This window comes from Felis catus, chromosome A3 (assembly GCF_018350175.1).
Source record: "Felis catus isolate Fca126 chromosome A3, F.catus_Fca126_mat1.0, whole genome shotgun sequence".
In the NCBI taxonomy this organism is placed as follows: domain Eukaryota; kingdom Metazoa; phylum Chordata; class Mammalia; order Carnivora; family Felidae; genus Felis; species Felis catus.
Window position 1 is genome coordinate 120,517,790 of NC_058370.1, and position 19,399 is coordinate 120,537,188.

Below are 19,399 nucleotides of genomic sequence, written 5' to 3' on the forward strand. Positions count from 1 at the left end.
GATTTTATTTTTTTGCTATTCCTAAAGCTTTTCTGAGTGAAATTACTTCAAAATAAAAGATTTTTTAAAATGCAACACAATACTACATTTTAAGGTGCATATACATATGCAGTGAAGCAATTTTTAAATGCCTGGAAATTAAAAGCACCAATTCAGACAGTTGCAAGCTTTTATAAAGAGGGAGGATGTATTGGGAAAGGATACAGTATAGCATCAGTGATATTTTGTTAAGCTGTATGGTGGATACATAGGTATTCATTATATTATTCTTTATACATTTTATGCCCAACATATTTCATAATTTATTTTATTTTTTTTTTTTCAACGTTTATTTATTTTTGGGACAGAGACAGACAGAGCATGAACGGGGGAGGGGCAGAGAGAGAGGGAGACACAGAATCAGAAACAGGCTCCAGGCTCTGAGCCATCAGCCCAGAGCCTGACGCGGGGCTCGAACTCCCGGACCGCGAGATCGTGACCTGGCTGAAGTCGGACGCTCAACCGACTGCGCCACCCAGGCGCCCCCATAATTTACTTTAAATATACACCTTTAAAATATGTGAAATCTTTAATACACAAAAATAAAAAAACCTGGGGGTGCCTGGGTGGCTCAGTCGGTTAAGTGTCAGACTCTTGATTTCAGCTCAGGTCTCGATCTCATGGGTTTGTGAGATTGAGCTCCGTGCTCCTTACAGCACAGAGCCTGCTTGGGATTCTCTTTTTCCCTCCCTCTCTTCCCCTTCCCTGCTAACACACTCCGTCTCTCTCTCAAAATAAATAAACTTTACCCAGGGCCAACTGCAGAGATCATGTTTCTAACCCCCACTTTCCAAGTTCACACTATACACAGCTAATCCCATTTCTTTTTTCTTTTTGTATTAAAGACTGGAAAAGAGAGCTAACTTTCTTGTTTTTTTGATTCCAAACTAATTTAACACACCCAGTAGAAAATATGTTTATTATGTTTTCGAACCTCAGGAACATCAATATGAAAAAAATGGTAATAAATTTTAATCTTTGGCAAATTTTAATGCCCATATGCCTAACAGTATCGTATCTAATCAGTCTTTTAATAATTGAAAATTTGACATTTTACAGTTATTTTTCACAACACCAGTTCTATTACAGGGCCCAAGGTGAACTAGCAAAGAAATAGATGTGTATTGATTTATTAAATTATGCTGAGAGATCACCTTCTAGATTTGTGAAAAATGAGTATAAATCCAATTATTTTGAACTTTATCAAATTTCTAACCAGGACTTCTATTTCACGGTTGTAAAAAATCCTAGAAGTTTCATTAAATGAAGTTTTCTGGTTGATTATAAATACAACTCAGAGTAAGCTTCTTTCTTAAAAATAATTTGTTTTGGGCCGCCTGAGTGGCTCAGCTGGTTAGGCTTAGGTGTGGAACTTTGGCACAGGTCATGATCTCACAGCTCCTGAGTTCATCCCCCAGGATGGGCTCTGTGCTGACAGCTCAGAGCCTGGAGTGTGCTTCAGATTCTGTGTCTCCCTCTCTCACTGCACCTCCCACACTCACACTCTATCTCTCTCTCTCTCAAAAATAAACATTAAAAAAAATTTTTTTTTAAATCATTTAAAAATAAAAATATTTGAGGGGCACCTGGGTGGCTCAGTTGGTTAAGCGACGGACTTCAGCTCAGGTCATGATCTCACAGTTTGTGGGTGCAAGCCCCGCGTTGGGCTCTGTGCCAACAGCTCAGAGCCTGCTTCAGATTCTGTGTCTCCCTCTCTCTCTGCTCTTCCTCTGCTCATGCTCTGCCTCTCTCTCCTTCAAAAATAAATAAACATAAAAAATTTTTTTTGAATTAAAAGAAATAAAATGTTTGAAAATCTGACATGATAGCTAAGAAATTTTGAGGCTTTATTCACTGTCTTGCTACAATGTATTTCTTTTATGATGCTTAAATCTATCTGAGAACAGAAATAATGCTACTTTTGACCTTGTAATTTACTCAGAAATTGGCAGCCATTCTTTTTCAGGGCACTAAATAATCACTTGTCAAGTTCTATTTATCTTCTGTAACCCAAGATAATGACTTAAAAAAATCCCTGTTCCTCTCATACATTTTATGCTGTTTTTTAACCAAGCAGATGTTTTTCTCATCCTCTGGAATGAGACTAGAAAAGCGGTTCTTAGGATTTATTATTATTCTACTGTCATATTATCACGGAAGGTGTGCACAGATGATGGGGTTAAGTCTGTGAATGGGAGGGAAAGGAAAAATGAAGGAGCATATAGGTACAATCACACAGACCATCCTAGAACTGGAAGAGTGTAAGAAACATCTTGTTTGAGCTTTCTTCCGACAGAGAACTCTGGAATAAAAGAGCAATGACTAAAATAAAACCCAGACTACCAAATGGACAACCTTTTTTTTTTTTTTTTTTTTTTTTTTTTACGATAGCAACGGGTTTCAGATTTTGCCTAACGCCCCTCTTCCAAAACCTGAGCCCCAACTTCCCGACTTCTCCCGGCTCCTGACTTGTCTCTCTACGAGCCCGAGCAAGAGAAACATAGTATGGGGTGGGGGACGAGTAGTGTAGACGGGCTTATACGGGACGGAAGAATTCAGAAAATAACACCCCTATGGTCTACTTCGAATTTTTAGCGGGACTGGGCCTGGACCCACCATTCTAAATACTCCAAGCCCGAGGATCTGCCCCAAACTGCCAATACATTTCTACCACTCGGCTGCAAACGTTAACAGATGCCGCTGTCCCGGCGCCCCTGAACACCAACCGCGCTCTCAGGGTAAACCCAGCCCGACTTCCTGCCGAGGGACTCAGCGCCGCGCGTGGGCGCGACTCCTGGGAACAGGTAATCAAAACCTCGCCTCTAGAGCCTGGTGATGACGTCACACCGCCCCTTTCTAGCATCGCGAGACTCTCTTCTCCCACCCCCCGTTCCCAGAGCTCCCAACCGCCCGCGCCCGCTGCTAGGCAGCGGCGGGGATGGCGAGCCGCGGAGCTGGGGCGGTGACGATAGCAGCGGTTCCGCCATTGGACGAGGAGGCCTGAGGGACGGGCCAGCCTGGTGAACAAGGAGATACCGAGGCGGGTGGCCCCGAGAGAGCGAGGGCAATGGAGGCTAACATGCCGAAGCGGAAGGAGCCCGGCAAGTCCCTGCGCATCAAAGTCATCTCCATGGGCAACGCTGAGGTGGGAAAAGTGAGTACCGCGCTGGGAGGGGCGGGACCTCAGCGCGGCGGGACGACCTGCCGATTGGCTGGGAGGGCGGCCACTCAACAGCCCGGGGCCCAGCCTCCTCCCCGCCCCTGAGCAGGCCCAGGTCTCCTCCTAGGGGATGCGCCTGCCTGGGTGAGGAAAACTCTCGTGACCTTTTTGACCTTTCGCTTGCCCCCCCCCCCCCCACCGACGTCACTCTCCATAAGAAGGTGTCTCATATGGCCGCTAACCCTTGAATGTATCCCAAAAAGATTAAAGGGGCCTAGGTCCCTACCTAAGATCGTCTGCCTATCTTCGTTCTAGGTGACCTGTCCAGGACTTAAGAGGTCCTTAAGAGAATAAAAGTTTAGTTACCCCAGCAGTGCTTGGGAGCCTGAGGGAACTTACTGGGGTGCATGTGAGGATTGGAGCTTGTAAAATGTTGCTCTGCAGATACGGAGCCCAGAATCTACATTGCAAGAGCGTAGCTGATACTGACATTTTTCACGGGGGAAGTGCCGTGGATGTCAAGGAGCCTGCATTATTTTGTTTTGTGTGTTGGTTTTGTTTTTATTTCTGGTAGTTTCATTATATTCATTTTCTCTAAAGCCGTAGTTCTACTGCCTTTCTTCTGGATGTACTGGGTATAAAGCTCTCCCCTAGTGTGTGTGTGGAGGGGGGCGGAAGGAGGATGAGAAAGAGACCCGAGGCCGTCCCCCAAGTGAATTTTAAACTGCCTCCTCTTCACCTAAATTGTCTCCTCTCCCCTTCTGGGTAAGTGGAAGCTGTTGGTTAAGAACCTTCCAAGGTCATCAAATCAATGGCAGAGACCAGATTGGAACTTGGGTCCTCACAGTCTACTGCAGTTCTCTATCATTGTATGCTGTCAAAATCAACTCCAGTAGGATCTGTATCCCAAAAGAGCCGTTAATGGAAGTGTTTAGACCAGTGCCCTACACATAGTTGATGTTCAGTAAATGTTTATTAGTGCCTTTTCTTTCCATTTAGCATTATCCTGTACTATTTATGTATTTGCATATATGTATGTAAGTATTAACATAGCAGTCACTGAAAAGTCAACATTTGTTGAACATCACCTATGTGCCAGGCATTAAAAAGAAAAGAATACAGCCTCTAAAAGGCTTAATAATAATCTGGCTAAGTAAGCATGCATCATTTCTGTAATTTTCCTATGCTGAATGGTCCAACATTAAAAATAGCCCAAAATGACGAGTATCACGTTTATTTAACATTGGCCTAGATTTATTGGCCAATGTGATTAGACAGGAGAAAGAAATAAAGTATAAAATAACTGGAAAGGAGAAGGCAAAATTATTGTTATTTGCTAATGATATGATTATTTATCTGGAAACCCAAAGAAAATTAACTTGAAAAGCTTTTAGAAAGAATAAGAAAATTCAATAAGGCAAAATTAATATACAGAAATTAATAGCTTTCCTATATCAAATTATATGTTTTTTAAAATCTTTTTTGGGGCGCCTGGGTGGCTCAGTCAGTTGAGTGTCTGACTTCAGCTCAGGTCATGATCTCACGGTCTGTGAGTTCGAGCCCCACATGGGACTCTGTGCTGACAGCTCAGAGCCTGGAGCCTGCTTCGAATTCTGTGTCTCCCTCTCTCTCTGCCCCTCCCCCGCTCATGCTCTGTCTCTCTCTCTGTCAAAAATAAATAAAACGTTAAAAAATTAAAAAAAAATCTTTAATGTTTTATTTTTGAGAGAGAGAGAGAGAGAGAGAGAGAAAGAGTGAGCAAACAAGCAGGCAGAGAGAGAGGGAGACACAGAATCTGAAACAGGCTCCAGGCTCTGAGCTGTCAGCACAGAGACCGATGTGGGGCTCGAACTCACAGACCGCGAGATCATGATCTGAGCCGAAGTCTGACACTCAACCGACTGAGCCACTCAGGCGCCCCATCAAATTATATGTTTTAATGTTAAATTGAAAAACTATTTTAATTTACAATAACAGCCAAAATAAAGTGCCTAGGTTTAAACTTAAGAACAAACAGGTAAGACCTATATGAAGAAAAATGTCAAACTCTACAAAGGGACATAAAATTGCTCAGGCAAATGGAAAGATATACTTTCCCCTTAATTAGGATCACTCGACATTTTAGAGATGTCAGTTCTTTAAAATAACCTACAATTCAGTTCTAGTTAAAATAACAATAGGGTTTTTTTTGTTTGTTTGTTTGTTTCCTTCAAAACATAAGGGTGGCTCAGTCGGTTAAGTATCCAACTCTTGATTTTGGCTCAGGTCATGATCTCATGGTTTGTGAGATTGAGCCCCGAGTTGGACTCTGTGCTGACAACACACACACTTAAATACTGGTCCTCTAATTTCTATAGACAGATTCCCAGGGGTAGAATGCTGAGTAGCTATTTAGTAGCTATTGCCAATTGCTCTTCAAGAAATTGTACCAGCAGTATGCAGTTGCCCTATTTCCCGTAGTCCTGCCAACACAGGTATTGTCATTCTTTTAATGATTCCCAGTCTGGTTAGTGAGAAGTATTACTTTAATTTGCATTTCATGGACTACAGATGAAGGTGAGCACCTTTTCATATACTTACTGGATATTTGGATTTGCTCTTCTGGATAGTGCCCAATTTATACTCCCTACCCATTTTTCTATTGGATGATGTATCTTATCAATTTTTCTGGTTCAGGGATATCAGAGATAATAACTTTTTGCTGGTCATATGAATAATGACTATTTGCCTGGGTATGTTATTTGCCTTTTAATATTTTTATATATATTTCTCCATATAATTGCTATTATTATTACTATTTCTATATATTCAAGTATGCCTGTCCTTTCTTTTGTGGTTCTTGTGTTTCCTTTCTTGGTTGAAAATGTTTCCTTAAGGTTGTACATATGTTGCACATTTTTTCTGAAATTTTTGTTTTATGTTTAAATATTGAAATCAGAAGTTCATCTGAATTTATTTTTGTATTTAGAGAAGTTAAGGGCCCAACTTGTACAGGTGGCATTTTACTAAATAAATCATTCTTTTTCCCTTGACTTTATTTTTTTATTTGAGAGAGAGAGAGAGAGACAGAGAGAGAGAGAGAGAGAGAGAGAGAGAGACCGCACACACAAGTAGGGGAGAGGGGCAGAAGGAGAGAGAGAGAATCCCAACCAGGCTCCACACTCAGCATGGGGCTGGATGTGGGGCTTGATCCTAGGACACTGGGACTGTGACCTGAGCCGAAATCGAGAGTTGGATGTTCTACCAACTGAACTGCTCAGGCATACCTCCCCTTGATTTGAAATATCACCCCTGTCACCTTTTAAATTTCTTCTTTTAATGGGATCTATTTCTGGGCTCTCTGTTCTATTCTACTGACCTATTTGTCTATTTGTCTATTATGCCAATATCATACTGTCTTGATTGGTTTCAGACTATATTTTAATATCTGTTAAGGCAGATTCCCTCCTCTTTGTACTGCCCCGCCCCATTCCTCTTTTTCATATTTTGAGTATTTCTTCTCAGATAGTTGTTCTGCAAAAGTGCCTAAAAATATATTTAAGAAAAATAGTGAAAGCAAAAAATTCTATATGTTACTTGGTTTATATGATCTTAAGGACCCTGTCTCTTTGTGTTATAGGGAGTGGTTATTAATACAATTACTTAAATGTGTGTCTCGTTAACCTCTTAGAACTAGTGTTTAAACAGTGTACTGGAGTTAAAGAACTGCCAGGCCCCTTAATCTCATGAATCATTTAGAAAAAGGCCATATTCATTTTCATAGGCTATTGTGAGAGAAAACATTTGTGAAATGCTTTCAAGCTGTAAAATGCTTTTATTTTTTTTTAATTTTTATTTATTTTTGACAGAGAGAGACAGCATGAGCGGGGGAAGGGCAGAGAGAGGGAGATACAGAATCCGAAGCAGGCTCCAAGCTGTCAGCACAGAGCCCGACGCGGGGTTCGAACTCACAGACCGTGAGGTCATGACCTGAGCCGAAGTCGGCCGCTCAACCGACTGAGCCACCCAGGCGTCCCTCAAGCTGTAAAATGCTTTTAAAAGTGTAGTCTGTTAGCAGTAGTCACTCCAAAGAAGTTTTTCTTTCAGTTCACAATAAGCTTATTAACTGCTTTTTAAATTGACCGTCCTGTTTAATTTAGGTTAACGTTCATCAGGGAAGGATTTGAGCAGAATAAACTTCATTACTAGCACTCCCAAGTAAATTAGAAGTTTCACGAGTGCTAAGGGTTGTTATTACTGGCACCGAGAAAATTCCACTGGCACTGAGCAAAAGAAAGAAGTAAAATACTGATGTGTGTCCTAAAGTAGTTTACTTTCCAGCTGAAGAGATAAGAGGAGTGTACACATGTGAAATGATAATTGACAATACAAAGCAATGTATGCCTGATGGTGTGTGTGTGTGTGTGTGTGTGTGTGTGTGTGTGTGTGTAAAATACGTGTGTATATATTAGCATGTATGTGAAGTGCAAGAAGAGTTCAGAGGCAGGCAAGGTCTCTTACAATCTGGTGCTCCAGTAAGGCTGGGCCTTAAAAGATAAGCAAGATTTGTAAAGAAGGGAGAAAGCTCATTCCAAGTAGAGGGAAAAAGTGATGATGAAAGTCAGGAAGTCAGATCTCTGGGAGTTTTGCAGACATGGAAAGCATATATTAGAAAGGTTTAGACAAGGAACACAGATTAGGGCCAGATTATGGGGAACCTTGAATAAAGGATAAAGGAATTTGGATTTCAAACTTGGCAGTGAGAAGCCACTGAAGAGTTTTGAGTTAAGGAAGTAACGTCAGTGCTGTGTAGTATTGACTGAGGTTGGGAGGGAAGGAAGGCAGAAAGACCAACACAAAATTTCCTACAATTGCCTAGGAGTAGATGATGAGGATCTAAACCAAAGTGGTGTCGATGGGAATTGGAATGAGGGGAAAGAGGCAAGAAACATTTAAAAGATTTAGAAAGGCTCAGAATCAAACATGGCTTTAAGATTCTGATCCTCCGTGGTTGGGAAAATTGTGGTGTTATTGACAGAACCAGGATGTCAGCAGGATGAACTGTTTTTATGTATAAGATTAGCTCATTTTTGGACATGTTGAATTTGAGGGAACAGCAGGACACCTCAGTACAAACTAGCCATAGTATTTGAAGATGTCGATCTGCTTTTGAGAAGGTCAAGGCTAAACATAGACATTTTGGTGGCATTGAAAGCATAAGAGTAAGTCTTCTAAACAGAAGAGCCCAAGGACTGAGAACTAAACTGAAAACATATTTGGTTTTAAGGGACGAATATTTAATTTTTCTTTAAAATTCTCACTTTTAGCATTTGTTTCAGTTGTTTGAAAATGCTTTCTTTCCCATTGTGGTGAATGAAGAAACCATAATGAAGAACTGTGCTTATTTTGTATGTTTCCAGAGTGTATGTACTAAAAGAATGCATTTTTATGTTTTTTAGAGCTGTATCATAAAACGTTACTGTGAGAAAAGATTTGTGTCTAAATATCTTGCAACAATTGGAATTGACTATGGAGTCACAAAGTAAGTGCATTGTTTCTTTGGGCTTGTAAATTACATAGATTTGAGAATTTTTCTAAAATGATGTATCTTGAAATAGAGATTCTGAAGAAGGAAAGATGGGAATAAGAGACATTTACGGATATGTAGTGATCATATCAATTATTCATCACTGAGCATGTTCTTTTTGCCAGGCCTTGCCTTCGCAAGGGATAGGTATAGGGTCTACAACAATGAGGAAGTCAACAAAAAGCCTACCTAGCAGATGTATCTTTTTAGGAAACATGTTTCTATATAAACACGTCCTATTAGCAGGTATGTTTATAGAGCATTTTGAGGTATTCTTTCCACAAAGTCTAAATAGTATGTCGAATATTTTCTATCAGAGGATTTCCTTTATTGGTTTATGATCTTTATAACCTATTGGTATCTAGCAAAAATGATCTGGGAGAAGGAAAATTAGGAGTAAGTGGGGATTTATCTCGAGATGAATCAAGGGTGGGTTGAGCCTGAGGAGATAGGCTTACATTAGCAGGAAATAATACCACCAAAGCATGGAATTAAGGTAGACTGCACACTCCCTGAAGGTGAAATTTCAGGTGCTCACCATTCTGCCCTAACCTGCCCCCTCCTCTCTTATTCCCTTCCTTTACACACTTTACCCTCCATCCACACTGCACCGCTGCCCTTGTATTTCCCTAGCTCAGTGCAGTTATTCATTCATTCTGTCCACCTGTAATATCCTTTCCCCTCATCCCTCCATCAGACTCTTTGACGTGTAAAATGCTCCTGTTCCATAAGGCCTTGGAATACCTTCTTTATCAGTTAGGACTCTTTAGTTGCAAATGACAGAAATAATAAACTTCTGTATGCTATTTATGGTACTTATTTTAAATTGCCACATGTCATTATTATTTATATATGTTTCATGTCTCCTGCTAGATTATAAGCCCCATGAAGAAGGAGCTATTAGAATAAGTCATTTCCAGGTGCCTGGCACAGTGCTTGTATGTAGTAGATACTCAAAAACTCTACTAGGTGAGATAGATATATCTAAAGAGGAAGTTTGTAAGATTAGACTGTGAGGGCAGCTTTTAAGGAGGTAGACTAAAGCGGTGAGGTTTGTCTATACTTCAGGGCATAGGATTTCATCAGTGATATGCCAGGATAGCCTATTTAAGGCAGTGTTGTTTTGAATTCATGTAAGTAGCTAATTTATTCATCTAAGAAATGAGAATCATCGTATTACGCCATAGAACTGTAGTGGTTTATTCAACAGACTATTCTATCTCTGGCTGAAATTTTTTTTGGAAAGCTGCTTGTCCCATGGTGTATCAGGAGGATATAACTGACAGAAACCTAACTCAAACCAAGTCAAGGAAAAAATAATGATAATAACAACAACAATAATAAAGAATATTAATCAATTCACATAATCCAGTTATGAGGATGCTGTGCCTTAGAGATGGCTGGAACCAGGGACAGAATATAGCTATAATTTACTACGTCTCTCTCCAGCTTTTAGCTTCCTCTGCATGGCTGCCAGCAGATCTCAGACTCACATTGTAAATTTTACCTCCAGAGAGGGACCAAAGCTAATATACAAATTTAAAAATCCTAGGGAAAGTTTTGATTGCTTAGGTGGGGACAGGTGCCTTTCCCCAGCTCATTTGGCTGTGGCCAACAGAGTGGGATCACTAAGAACATAGCAGAACTCATCTGAACCACAACTGGGAGAGGAAAGGGCTATACTCGTGGGTAGTCAAAATAACAGGTACCCATTCCGTCCCTCCTGTTATCTACATGGTGAAGCTCAAATTCCAGCATATTGAAGAATTACTCGTAAAGTTTGTGAAAATGCAGATTCTTAGGACCCACCAAGATTCTGGTTTGCTGGGTGTGAGGTGGGCACAGGAATCTGCATTTTTAACGGCCTCTCATAGTAATGATGCAGGTGGTCTGCAGGCCACAACCTAGGAAAGCAAGACCTTGAGGTAGCGAATTACCATTTTTCTTCAGGTTAATTTCCTCTGTCTGGCATCTGAATTAAAATAACTTCTTTGAGTTTCAGTGTGAATACATTTGTGCATTCCTGACTTTATCCGTTCTCAGCTGCTATCTCTTTAAGGCCAAATTTTCTAATATTCATCGTTACACCAGGTCTTCTCCAAAGGCTCTCAGACTCTGTTGTTTTGTGTTGTTTTGCTGTTCTCACATTCTCTTTTATAAGGTGGGTCCTGATTTCACAGATGTTAAAATGAAAACAGATGTGCATCTTGGTTATTGATGAAATATGGTAGAGAGTTCAGGAATAAAATGATTAATGGTTAGCTTGATGTAAGTCTACAAGTAATATAAAACACCTGTAGGCATTATGGTTTCAGAACAGAAGGTGGGTGTAATAAACGTGGACAAGAGAATAATAATAATAAAAAAACCCAGAGGTAGTGTAGGGCCGATAAGAGAAAGTACTGATGTCCTTGTATTCTGTAGGAGGGAGTCATGTCAGTGCTGTCTAAACTGAAACATGTCACTGAAAAGCATGATTCTAACCTGTTAACTTACTGTTAATAATCCCTATTCTTAACTTAGAGGGGTCTTTTAGGAAATACTTCTTGTGATGAAGAAAACATATTTAAAGTTCAATAATTCTACTTCACCTCAGTTTCTTTTTCCTTTTGTTACATTCGATACAAAGTAATAAATAAACATTAAAATTTTTTTTTGAATTCAATACAAGTAAATTTTATACTTTTTATTTTAAAATAGTGTAATCCCATTTTGATAAAAACACTTGTAAAAAAAAAAAACACTTGTGCTTCTCAGTCACGTCTGTGTATAGAAGAAGGCTGCCTTGGCATTCATCTATATTGATAAAGGCTTTTGCTGGGTGATAGGATTTGGGATAAATTTTGAACTTTCATCTTTGTATTTCTGTAGTGTTTGAAATACTTACAATATTTCATTAATTTATTTTCCAACAATGGTTTTTCTTGAAAAAAATAAAAAGGACAAGAGGCAAATATGCTATGATGTTGGCAGCATTTAATTCTAATATGAATGGTTGTTCTTTCCCCTTTTGTTCTTTTCTCTATTTTAATTTTTTTTTTAAAGAGAGAGGGTGCAAGTGAGTGAGGGGCAGAAAGAGAGGGAGAGAGAATCCAACGAGGGGCAGAGAGAGAGAGAACGGGGAAGCAGGGCTCTAGCTCACTCGATGTGGGGCTCAAACTCACGAACCATGAGATCATGGCCTGAGCCAAAGTCAGATGCTTAACCACTGAGCCACACGGGCACCCTTAAAATTTTTGAAAAACAAGTTGACTATAGCTCTTGCTCAATGAAGGTCACAAGAAGATCACACAGACGTTAATAAAATACACCTTAATTATTGTTCTGCATGGTAAGCAAGCATAGCTGGTAGTAATTAAGATGTCTTGCCAAGTGAAAGAAAATATTTTGTTTTCCTTCTTCTTACTCCTACTTGTCCCAAATCAGTTTTCTTAGTCTCACAGTAAAAGCCACCATTTGTTAGTAAAAGGGTATGGCCTGAAATATCTTGAGATAAGCTGAAAGTAAATGAGGGTGTTTATTACAGGTGGGTTCAGTGTCTTTATTTTTATTTTTTTATTTATTATTATTTTTTAATATGAAATTTATTGTCAAATTGGTTTCCATACAACACCCAGTGCTCATCCCAAAAGGTGCCCTCCTCAATACCCATCACCCACCCTCCCCTCCTCCCACCCCCCCATCAGCCCTCAGTTTGTTCTTAGTTTTTAAGAGTCTCTTATGCTTTGGCTCTCTCCCACTCTAACCTCTTTTTTGTTTTTTGTTTTTTCCTTCCCCTCCCCCATGGTCTTCTGTTAAGTTTCTCAGGATCCACATAAGAGTGGGTTCAGTGTTTTTTAAATAAGGAGGCAAGATGATCTGCCAAGTTGCTGGCTTCTGTTGTAAAGATTATCTGAAATCAAGAAAAGGCACTAAGAAAGCCTCTTACATTTCATACACATACATTTTTGAAATGTATAAATGACATAAATGATATTAATGAGAACGCAGAAACCATAACCTTCTTTGGAATTGTTTCCATTTGAACATTTCAGGGTACAAGTCAGAGACCGAGAAATCAAAGTGAACATCTTTGATATGGCTGGCCATCCCTTCTTCTATGAGGTAAGAAAGCCTTTTTGAGAAAACCAACATCCAGCATTGTCAGTGGATTCAGGGAAAGATCCTGAGTTACCTGAAACGACCAATATTCAAATCACGTATAAAATTAGGTGAATTTAGCTGGTGTTCGTGGCTTCCTTTCTGAGCCTAAACTTCATAGAAACCTATTGGTCTTTTGTTCCATTCCCTCAAACTGTGGTAGGAAAGTTCATTGCTAATGTTTCAAACACGTTTTAACTTTCAAAGGACTGTTGCTTTTAACTTTGTACCTTAGCCCAGAATGTGACAGGATAATTATATTCATACTTGGACTTAAGAATTCAGCAATGCGACTTCTTTCATAGCACAGTACTGGAGTGAGCTTTCCAGTTCACTCTGCAGCCTTATGTGTTACCTCCCTGGAGAGAGTCCCACCTGCTTTACTTTGTCTTCTTGTCCTGAGTAGTCTCAAAGTGAATCTCATGGCCATTCTCTTTTGTTTTTCCTTCCTTGGGTTATTGATTTTCCCTGAAGAGGCTCTCTGTTCTTTTCTAGTTTGGGCCATTTCACTTCTGCTATTTATTATTTCCTTCCTTCTACTTGCTTTGTGTTTCTTTTGCTCTTATTCTGGGTTCTTTATGTGGGAGCTTAGATTATTGATTTGAGACTTTCTGCGTTTTTGACGTGTGTTTGGTGCTATCAGTTCCCCTCTCAGCACTGCTTAGCTGTGTCCCACACATTTTGATATGTTGTATTTCCAATTTCATTAATATTTCATCTTATTCATTCAATGTGTTTTTTTAATTTCTCTTGAGACTTTCTGTTTGAACTATGGGTTATTTAGAAGTGCGTTGTTTAGTTTCCAAGTGTTAGAGATTTTTTGGTTATCTTCCTGTTATTAATTTCTGGTTTGAGTCCATTGTGATCAGAGAACACACTGTATGATTTTGATTTCTTTTAAATTTGTTGAGGTTTTTTTCATGACCCAGGGTATGGTCTATCTTGGTCTTCCGTGGGCACTTGAAAAGATGTGTATTCTGCTATTGTTGGATGGAGTGCTCTATAAATATTTATTAGGTCTTGTTGGTCAGTGGTATTGTTGAATTCTTTTATATTCTTGCTGATCTTTTGTTTGGTTGTTCTATCGATTGCTGAGAGAGGGGTATTAAAGTCTCCAACTATAACTGTGGACTTGTCTGTTTCACTTCTATCATATTTGCTTTATATGTGTTGCAACTCTGTTATTTGGTGCATACATATTTATGATTGCTATGTCTTCATTATATAGTTTTATTTTTATATAATGCCCCCCTCTGTCTTTGTAATCATTTTTGCTCTGATGTCTACTTTATCTGATATTAATATAGCCAATTTTTGCTTTCCTTTAATGTTTGCATGATATATCCTTTTCTATCTTTTTACTTTCAGTCTGCTTATATCATTGTATTTGAAGTAACTGTCTTGTAGACATGGGTCATGTTTTTCAATCTATTATGCCAATTTCTGTCCTTTAATTGAAATCTTTAGACCACTTATGTTTAATGTAATTATGAATATATTGGGGCACAAGTCTGCCATTTATTTTTCATTTTCTGTTTGTTCTGTTTTCCAGTTCTCTGTTTTCTGTTCCCTGCCATCTATGGGCTAGTTGAACACTTTTTGAATTCCATTTGATTTGTCCATAGTGGTTTTTTTTTTCTGAAAGTAATTAAATTGGATTTTATTTTATTATTTATTTATTTATTTAATATGAAATTTATTGTCAAATTGGTTTCCATACAACACCCAATGCTCATCCCAACAGGTGGCCTCCTCAATACCCATCACCCACCGTCCCCTCCTCCCACCCCCCATCAACCCTCAGTTTGTTCTCAGTTTTTAAGAGTCTCTTATGCTTTGGCTCCCTCCCTCTCTAACCTTTTTTTTTTCCCCTTCCCCTCCCCCATGGTCTTCTGTTAAGTTTCTCAGGATCCACGTAAGAGTGAAAACATATGGTATCCGTCTTTCTCTGTATGACTTATTTCACTTAGCATAACATTCTCCAGTTCCATCCACGTTGCTACAAAAGGCTATATTTCATTCTTTCTCATTGCCATGTAGTATTCCATTGTGTATATAAACCACAATTTCTTTATCCCTTCATCAGTTGATGGACATTTAGGCTCTTTCCATAATTTGGCTATTGTTGAGAGTGCTGCTATAAACATTGGGGTACAAGTGCCCCTATGCATCAGCACTCCTGTATCCCTTGGGTAAATTCCTAGTAGTGCTATTGCTGGGTCCTAGGGTAGGTCTATTTTTAATTTTTTGAGGAACCTCCACACTGTTTTCCAGAGTGGCTGCACCAGTTTGCATTCCCACCAACAGTGCATGAGGGTTCCCGTTCCTCCACATCCTCGCCAGCATCTATAGTCTCCTGATTTGTTCATTTTGGCCACTCTGACTGGCGTGAGGTGGTATCTGAGTGTGGTTTTGATTTGTATTTCCCCGATGAGGAGCGACGTTGAGCATCTTTTCATGTGCCTGTTGGCCATCCAGATGTCTTCTTTAGAGAAGTGTCTATTCATGTTTTCTGCCCATTTCTTCACTGGATTATTTGGTGAGCTCTTTATAGATTTTGGATACTAGCCTTTTGTCTGATATGTCATTTGCAAGTATCTTTTCCCATTCTGTTGGTTGCCTTTTAGTTTTGTTGATTGTTTCCTTTGCAGTGCAGAAGCTTTTTATCTTCATGAGGTCCCATAGGTCTTCAATTTCCTTCATAAGCTTTCTATAGTTTTCAGCATACAGATCTTTTACATCTTTAGTTAGATTTATTCCTAGGTATTTTATGCTTCTTGGTGCAATTGTGAATGGGATCAGTTTCTTTATTTGTCTTTCTGTTGCTTCATTATTAGTGTATAAGAATGCAACTGATTTCTGTACATTGATTTTATATCTTGAGACTTTGCTAAATTCATGTATCAGTTCTAGCAGACTTTTGGTGGAGTCTATCAGGTTTTCCATGTATAATATCATGTCATCTGCAAAAAGCAAAAGCTTGACTTCATCTTTGCCAATTTGGATTCCTTTGATTTCCTTGTGTTATGTTAAACATCAGTGGTGAGAGTGGACATCCCTGTCGTGTTCCTGATCTCAGGGGGAAAGCTCTCAGTTTTTCCCCCATTGAGGATGATATTAGCTGTGGGCTTTACATAAATGGCTTTTATGATCTTTAAGTATGTTCCCTCTATCCTGACCTTCTCGAGGGTTTTTATTAAGAAAGGATGCTGAATTTTGTCAAATGCTTTTTTCTGCATCAATTGACAGGATCATATGGTTCTTATCTTTTCTTTTATTGATGTGACGTATCACACTGATTGATTTGCGAATGTTGAACCAGCCCTGCATCCCAGGAATGAATCCCACTTGATCATGGTGAATAATTCTTTTTATATGCTGTTGAATTTGATTTGCTAGTATCTTGTTGAGAATTTTTGCATCCATATTCATCAGGGATATTGGCCTATAGTTCTCTTTTTTTGCTGGGTCTCTGCTTTAGGAATCAGAGTAATGCTGGCTTCATAGAATGAGTCTGGAAGTTTTCCTTCCCTTTCTATTTTTTGGAACAGCTTGAGAAGGAAAGGTATTATCTCTGCTTTAAATGTCTGGTAGAATTCCCCTGGGAAGCCATCTGGTCCTGGACTCTTATTTGTTGGAAGATTTTTGATAACTGATTCAATTTCTTCACTGGTTATGGGTCTTTTCAAGTTTTCTATTTCTTCCTGTTTGAGTTTTGGAAGTGTGTGGGTGCTTAGGAATTTGTCCATTTCTTCCAGGTTGTCCAGTTTGTTGGCATGTAATTTTTCATAGTATTCCCTGATAATTGCTTGTATTGCTGAGGGATTGGTTGTAATAATTCCATTTTCATTCATGATTTTATCTATTTGGGTCATCTCCCTGTTCTTTTTGAGAAGCCTGGCTAGAGGTTTATCAATTTTGTTTATTTTTTCAAAAAACCAACTCTTGGTTTCATTGATCTGCTCTACAGTTTTTTTAGATTCTATATTGTTTATTTCTGCTCTGATCTTTATTATTTCTCTTCTTCTGCTGGGTTTGGGTTATCTTTGCTGTTTTGCTTCTTTTTCCGTTAGGTGTGCTGTTAGATTTTGTATTTGGGATTTTTCTTATTTCTTGAGATAGGCCTGGATTGCAATGTATTTTCCTCTCAGGACTGCCTTCACTGCATGCCAAAGTGTTTGGATTATTGTGTTTTCATTTTCATTTGTTTCCATATATTTTTAAATTTCTTCTCTGATTGTCTGGTTGACCCATTCATTCTTTAGTAGGGTGTTCTTTAACCTCCATGCTTTTGGAGGTTTTCCAGACTTTTTCCTGTGGTTGATTTCAAGCTTCATAGCATTGTGGTCTGAAAGTGTGCATGGTATGATCTGAATTCTTTTATACTTATGAAGGGCTATTTTGTGACCCAGTATGTGATCGATCTTGGAGAATGTTCCATGTTACTCGAGAAGAAAGTGTATCCTGTTGCTTTGCAATGCAGAGTTCTAAATATATCTGTCAAGTCCATCTGTTCCAATGTATCATTCAGGGCCCTTGTTAATTTATTGATCCTGTGTCTAGATGATCTATCCATTACTGTAAGTGAAGTATTAAAGTCCCCTGCAATTACCACATTCTTATCAATGAGGTTGCTTATGTTTGTGATTAATTGCTCTATATATTTGGGGGCTCCCGTATTCGGTGCATAGACATTTATAATTGTTAGCTCTTCCTGATGAATAGACCCTGTAATTATTATATAATGCCCTTCTTCATCTCTTGTTACAGCCTTTAATTTAAAGTCTACTTTGTCTGATATAAGTATGGCTACTCCAGCTTTCTTTTGACTTCCAGTAGCATGATAGATAGTTCTCCATCCCCTCACTTTCAATCTGAAAGTGTCCTCAGGTCTAAAATGAGTCTCTTGTAGACAGCAAATAGATGGATCTTGTTTTTTTTATCCATTCTGATACCCTATGTCTTTTGGTTGGCGCATTTAGTCCATTTACATTCAGTGTTATAGAAAGATATGGGTTTAGAGTCATTGTGATGTCTGTAGGTTTCATGCTTGTAGTGATGTCTCTGGTACTTTGTGGTCCTTGCAACATTTCACTCACAGATTCCCCCTTAGGATCTCTTGTAGGGCTGGTTTAGTGGTGATGAATTCCTTCAGTTTTGGTTTGTTTGGGAAGACCTTTATCTCTCCTTCTATTCTGAATGACAGACTTGCTGGATAAAGGATTCTCGGCTGCATATTTTTCTGTTCATCGCATTGAAGATTTGCTGCCATTCCTTTCTGGCCTGCCAAGTTTCAGTAGATAGGTCTGTCACTAGTCTTATCAGTCTCCCTTTATATGTTAGAGCATGTGTATCCCTAGCTGCTTTCAGAATTTTCTCTTTATCCTTGTATTTTGCCAGTTTCACTATGATATGTTGTGCAGAAGATCGATTCAAGTTACATCTGAAGGGAGTTCTCTGTGCCTCTTGGATTTCAATGCCTTTTTCCTTCCCCAGATCAGGGAAGTTCTCAGCTATGATTCCTATTGTACGGATATTGTTGCGTTTGATTGCATCACTTAGTTCTCTAATTCTCCCCTCATACTCCTGGATTTTTTTATCTCTCTTTTTCTCAGCTTCCTCTTTTTCCATAATTTTATCTTCTAATTCACCTATTCTCTCCTCTGCCACTTCGATCCGAGCTGTGGTCGCCTCCATTTTATTTTGCATCTCATTTATAGCTTTTTTTAGCTCCTCATGACTATTTCTTAGTCCCCTGATCTCTGTAGCAATAGATTCTCTGCTGTCCTCTATACTTTTTTCAAGCCCAGCAATTAATTTTATGACTATCATTCTAAATTCATGTTCCGTTATATTGCTTAAATCATTTTTGATCAATTCGTTAGCTGTCTCTACTTCCTGGAGTTTCTTTTGAGGAGAATTCTTACGTTTTGTCATTTTGGATAGTCCCTGGAGTGACGTGGAACCGCAGGGCACTTCCCCTGTGCTGTCTGGAGTAACTTGTATTGGTAGGTGGGGCCATGGTCAGACCTGATGTCTGTCCCCAACCCACCACTGGGGCCACAGTCAGACTGGTGTGTACCTTGTCTTCCCCTCTCCCAGGGGCAGGATTCACTGTGGAAGGGTGTGGCCCCTGTCTGGGCTACTTGCACACTGCCAGGCTTGTGGTGCTGCTTTGATGGGATCTGGCGTATTAGCCGGGGTGGATCCGCAAGGTGCACAGGGGCAGGAGGGGCAGGCTCAGATCGCTTTGCCATTGGTGGTCACCTGTGGGAGAGGCCCTGCAGCACCAGGCAGGAGGCTCACCTGTCGGAGGGATGGATCCACAGAAGCACAGTGTTGGGTGTTTGCACAGTGCAAGCAAGTTTGGTGATGGGAACTGTTCCCTTTGGGGTTTCGGCTGGGGGATGGGAGAGGGAGATGGTGCTGGTCAGCGCCTTTGTTCCCCGCTGAGCTGAGCTCTGTCTTCCAGGGCTCAACACCTCTCCCTCCTG

The 19,399-nt window shown here is 39.6% G+C and overlaps 1 protein-coding gene across 5 annotated transcripts in view; it reads left to right on the forward strand.

Annotated features, from left to right (window-relative positions):
* Positions 1-2,943: 2,943 nt before the first annotated feature.
* Positions 2,944-19,399, forward strand: part of DNAJC27 (DnaJ heat shock protein family (Hsp40) member C27) — a 38,996-nt gene continuing 22,540 nt past the window's right edge. For 2 of the 5 annotated variants that reach the window (XM_019827827.3, XM_019827828.3), the window contains exons 1-3: positions 2,944-3,193; positions 8,638-8,720; positions 12,800-12,869. In XM_019827827.3, the coding sequence (XP_019683386.1) occupies positions 3,107-3,193; positions 8,638-8,720; positions 12,800-12,869 (240 nt within the window). In that variant the 5' untranslated portion in view covers positions 2,944-3,106. The remainder of the gene's footprint in view (positions 3,194-8,637; positions 8,721-12,799; positions 12,870-19,399) is intronic. The other 3 variants (XM_045054855.1, XM_006930438.5, XM_003984435.6) reach the window with 3 other exon arrangements.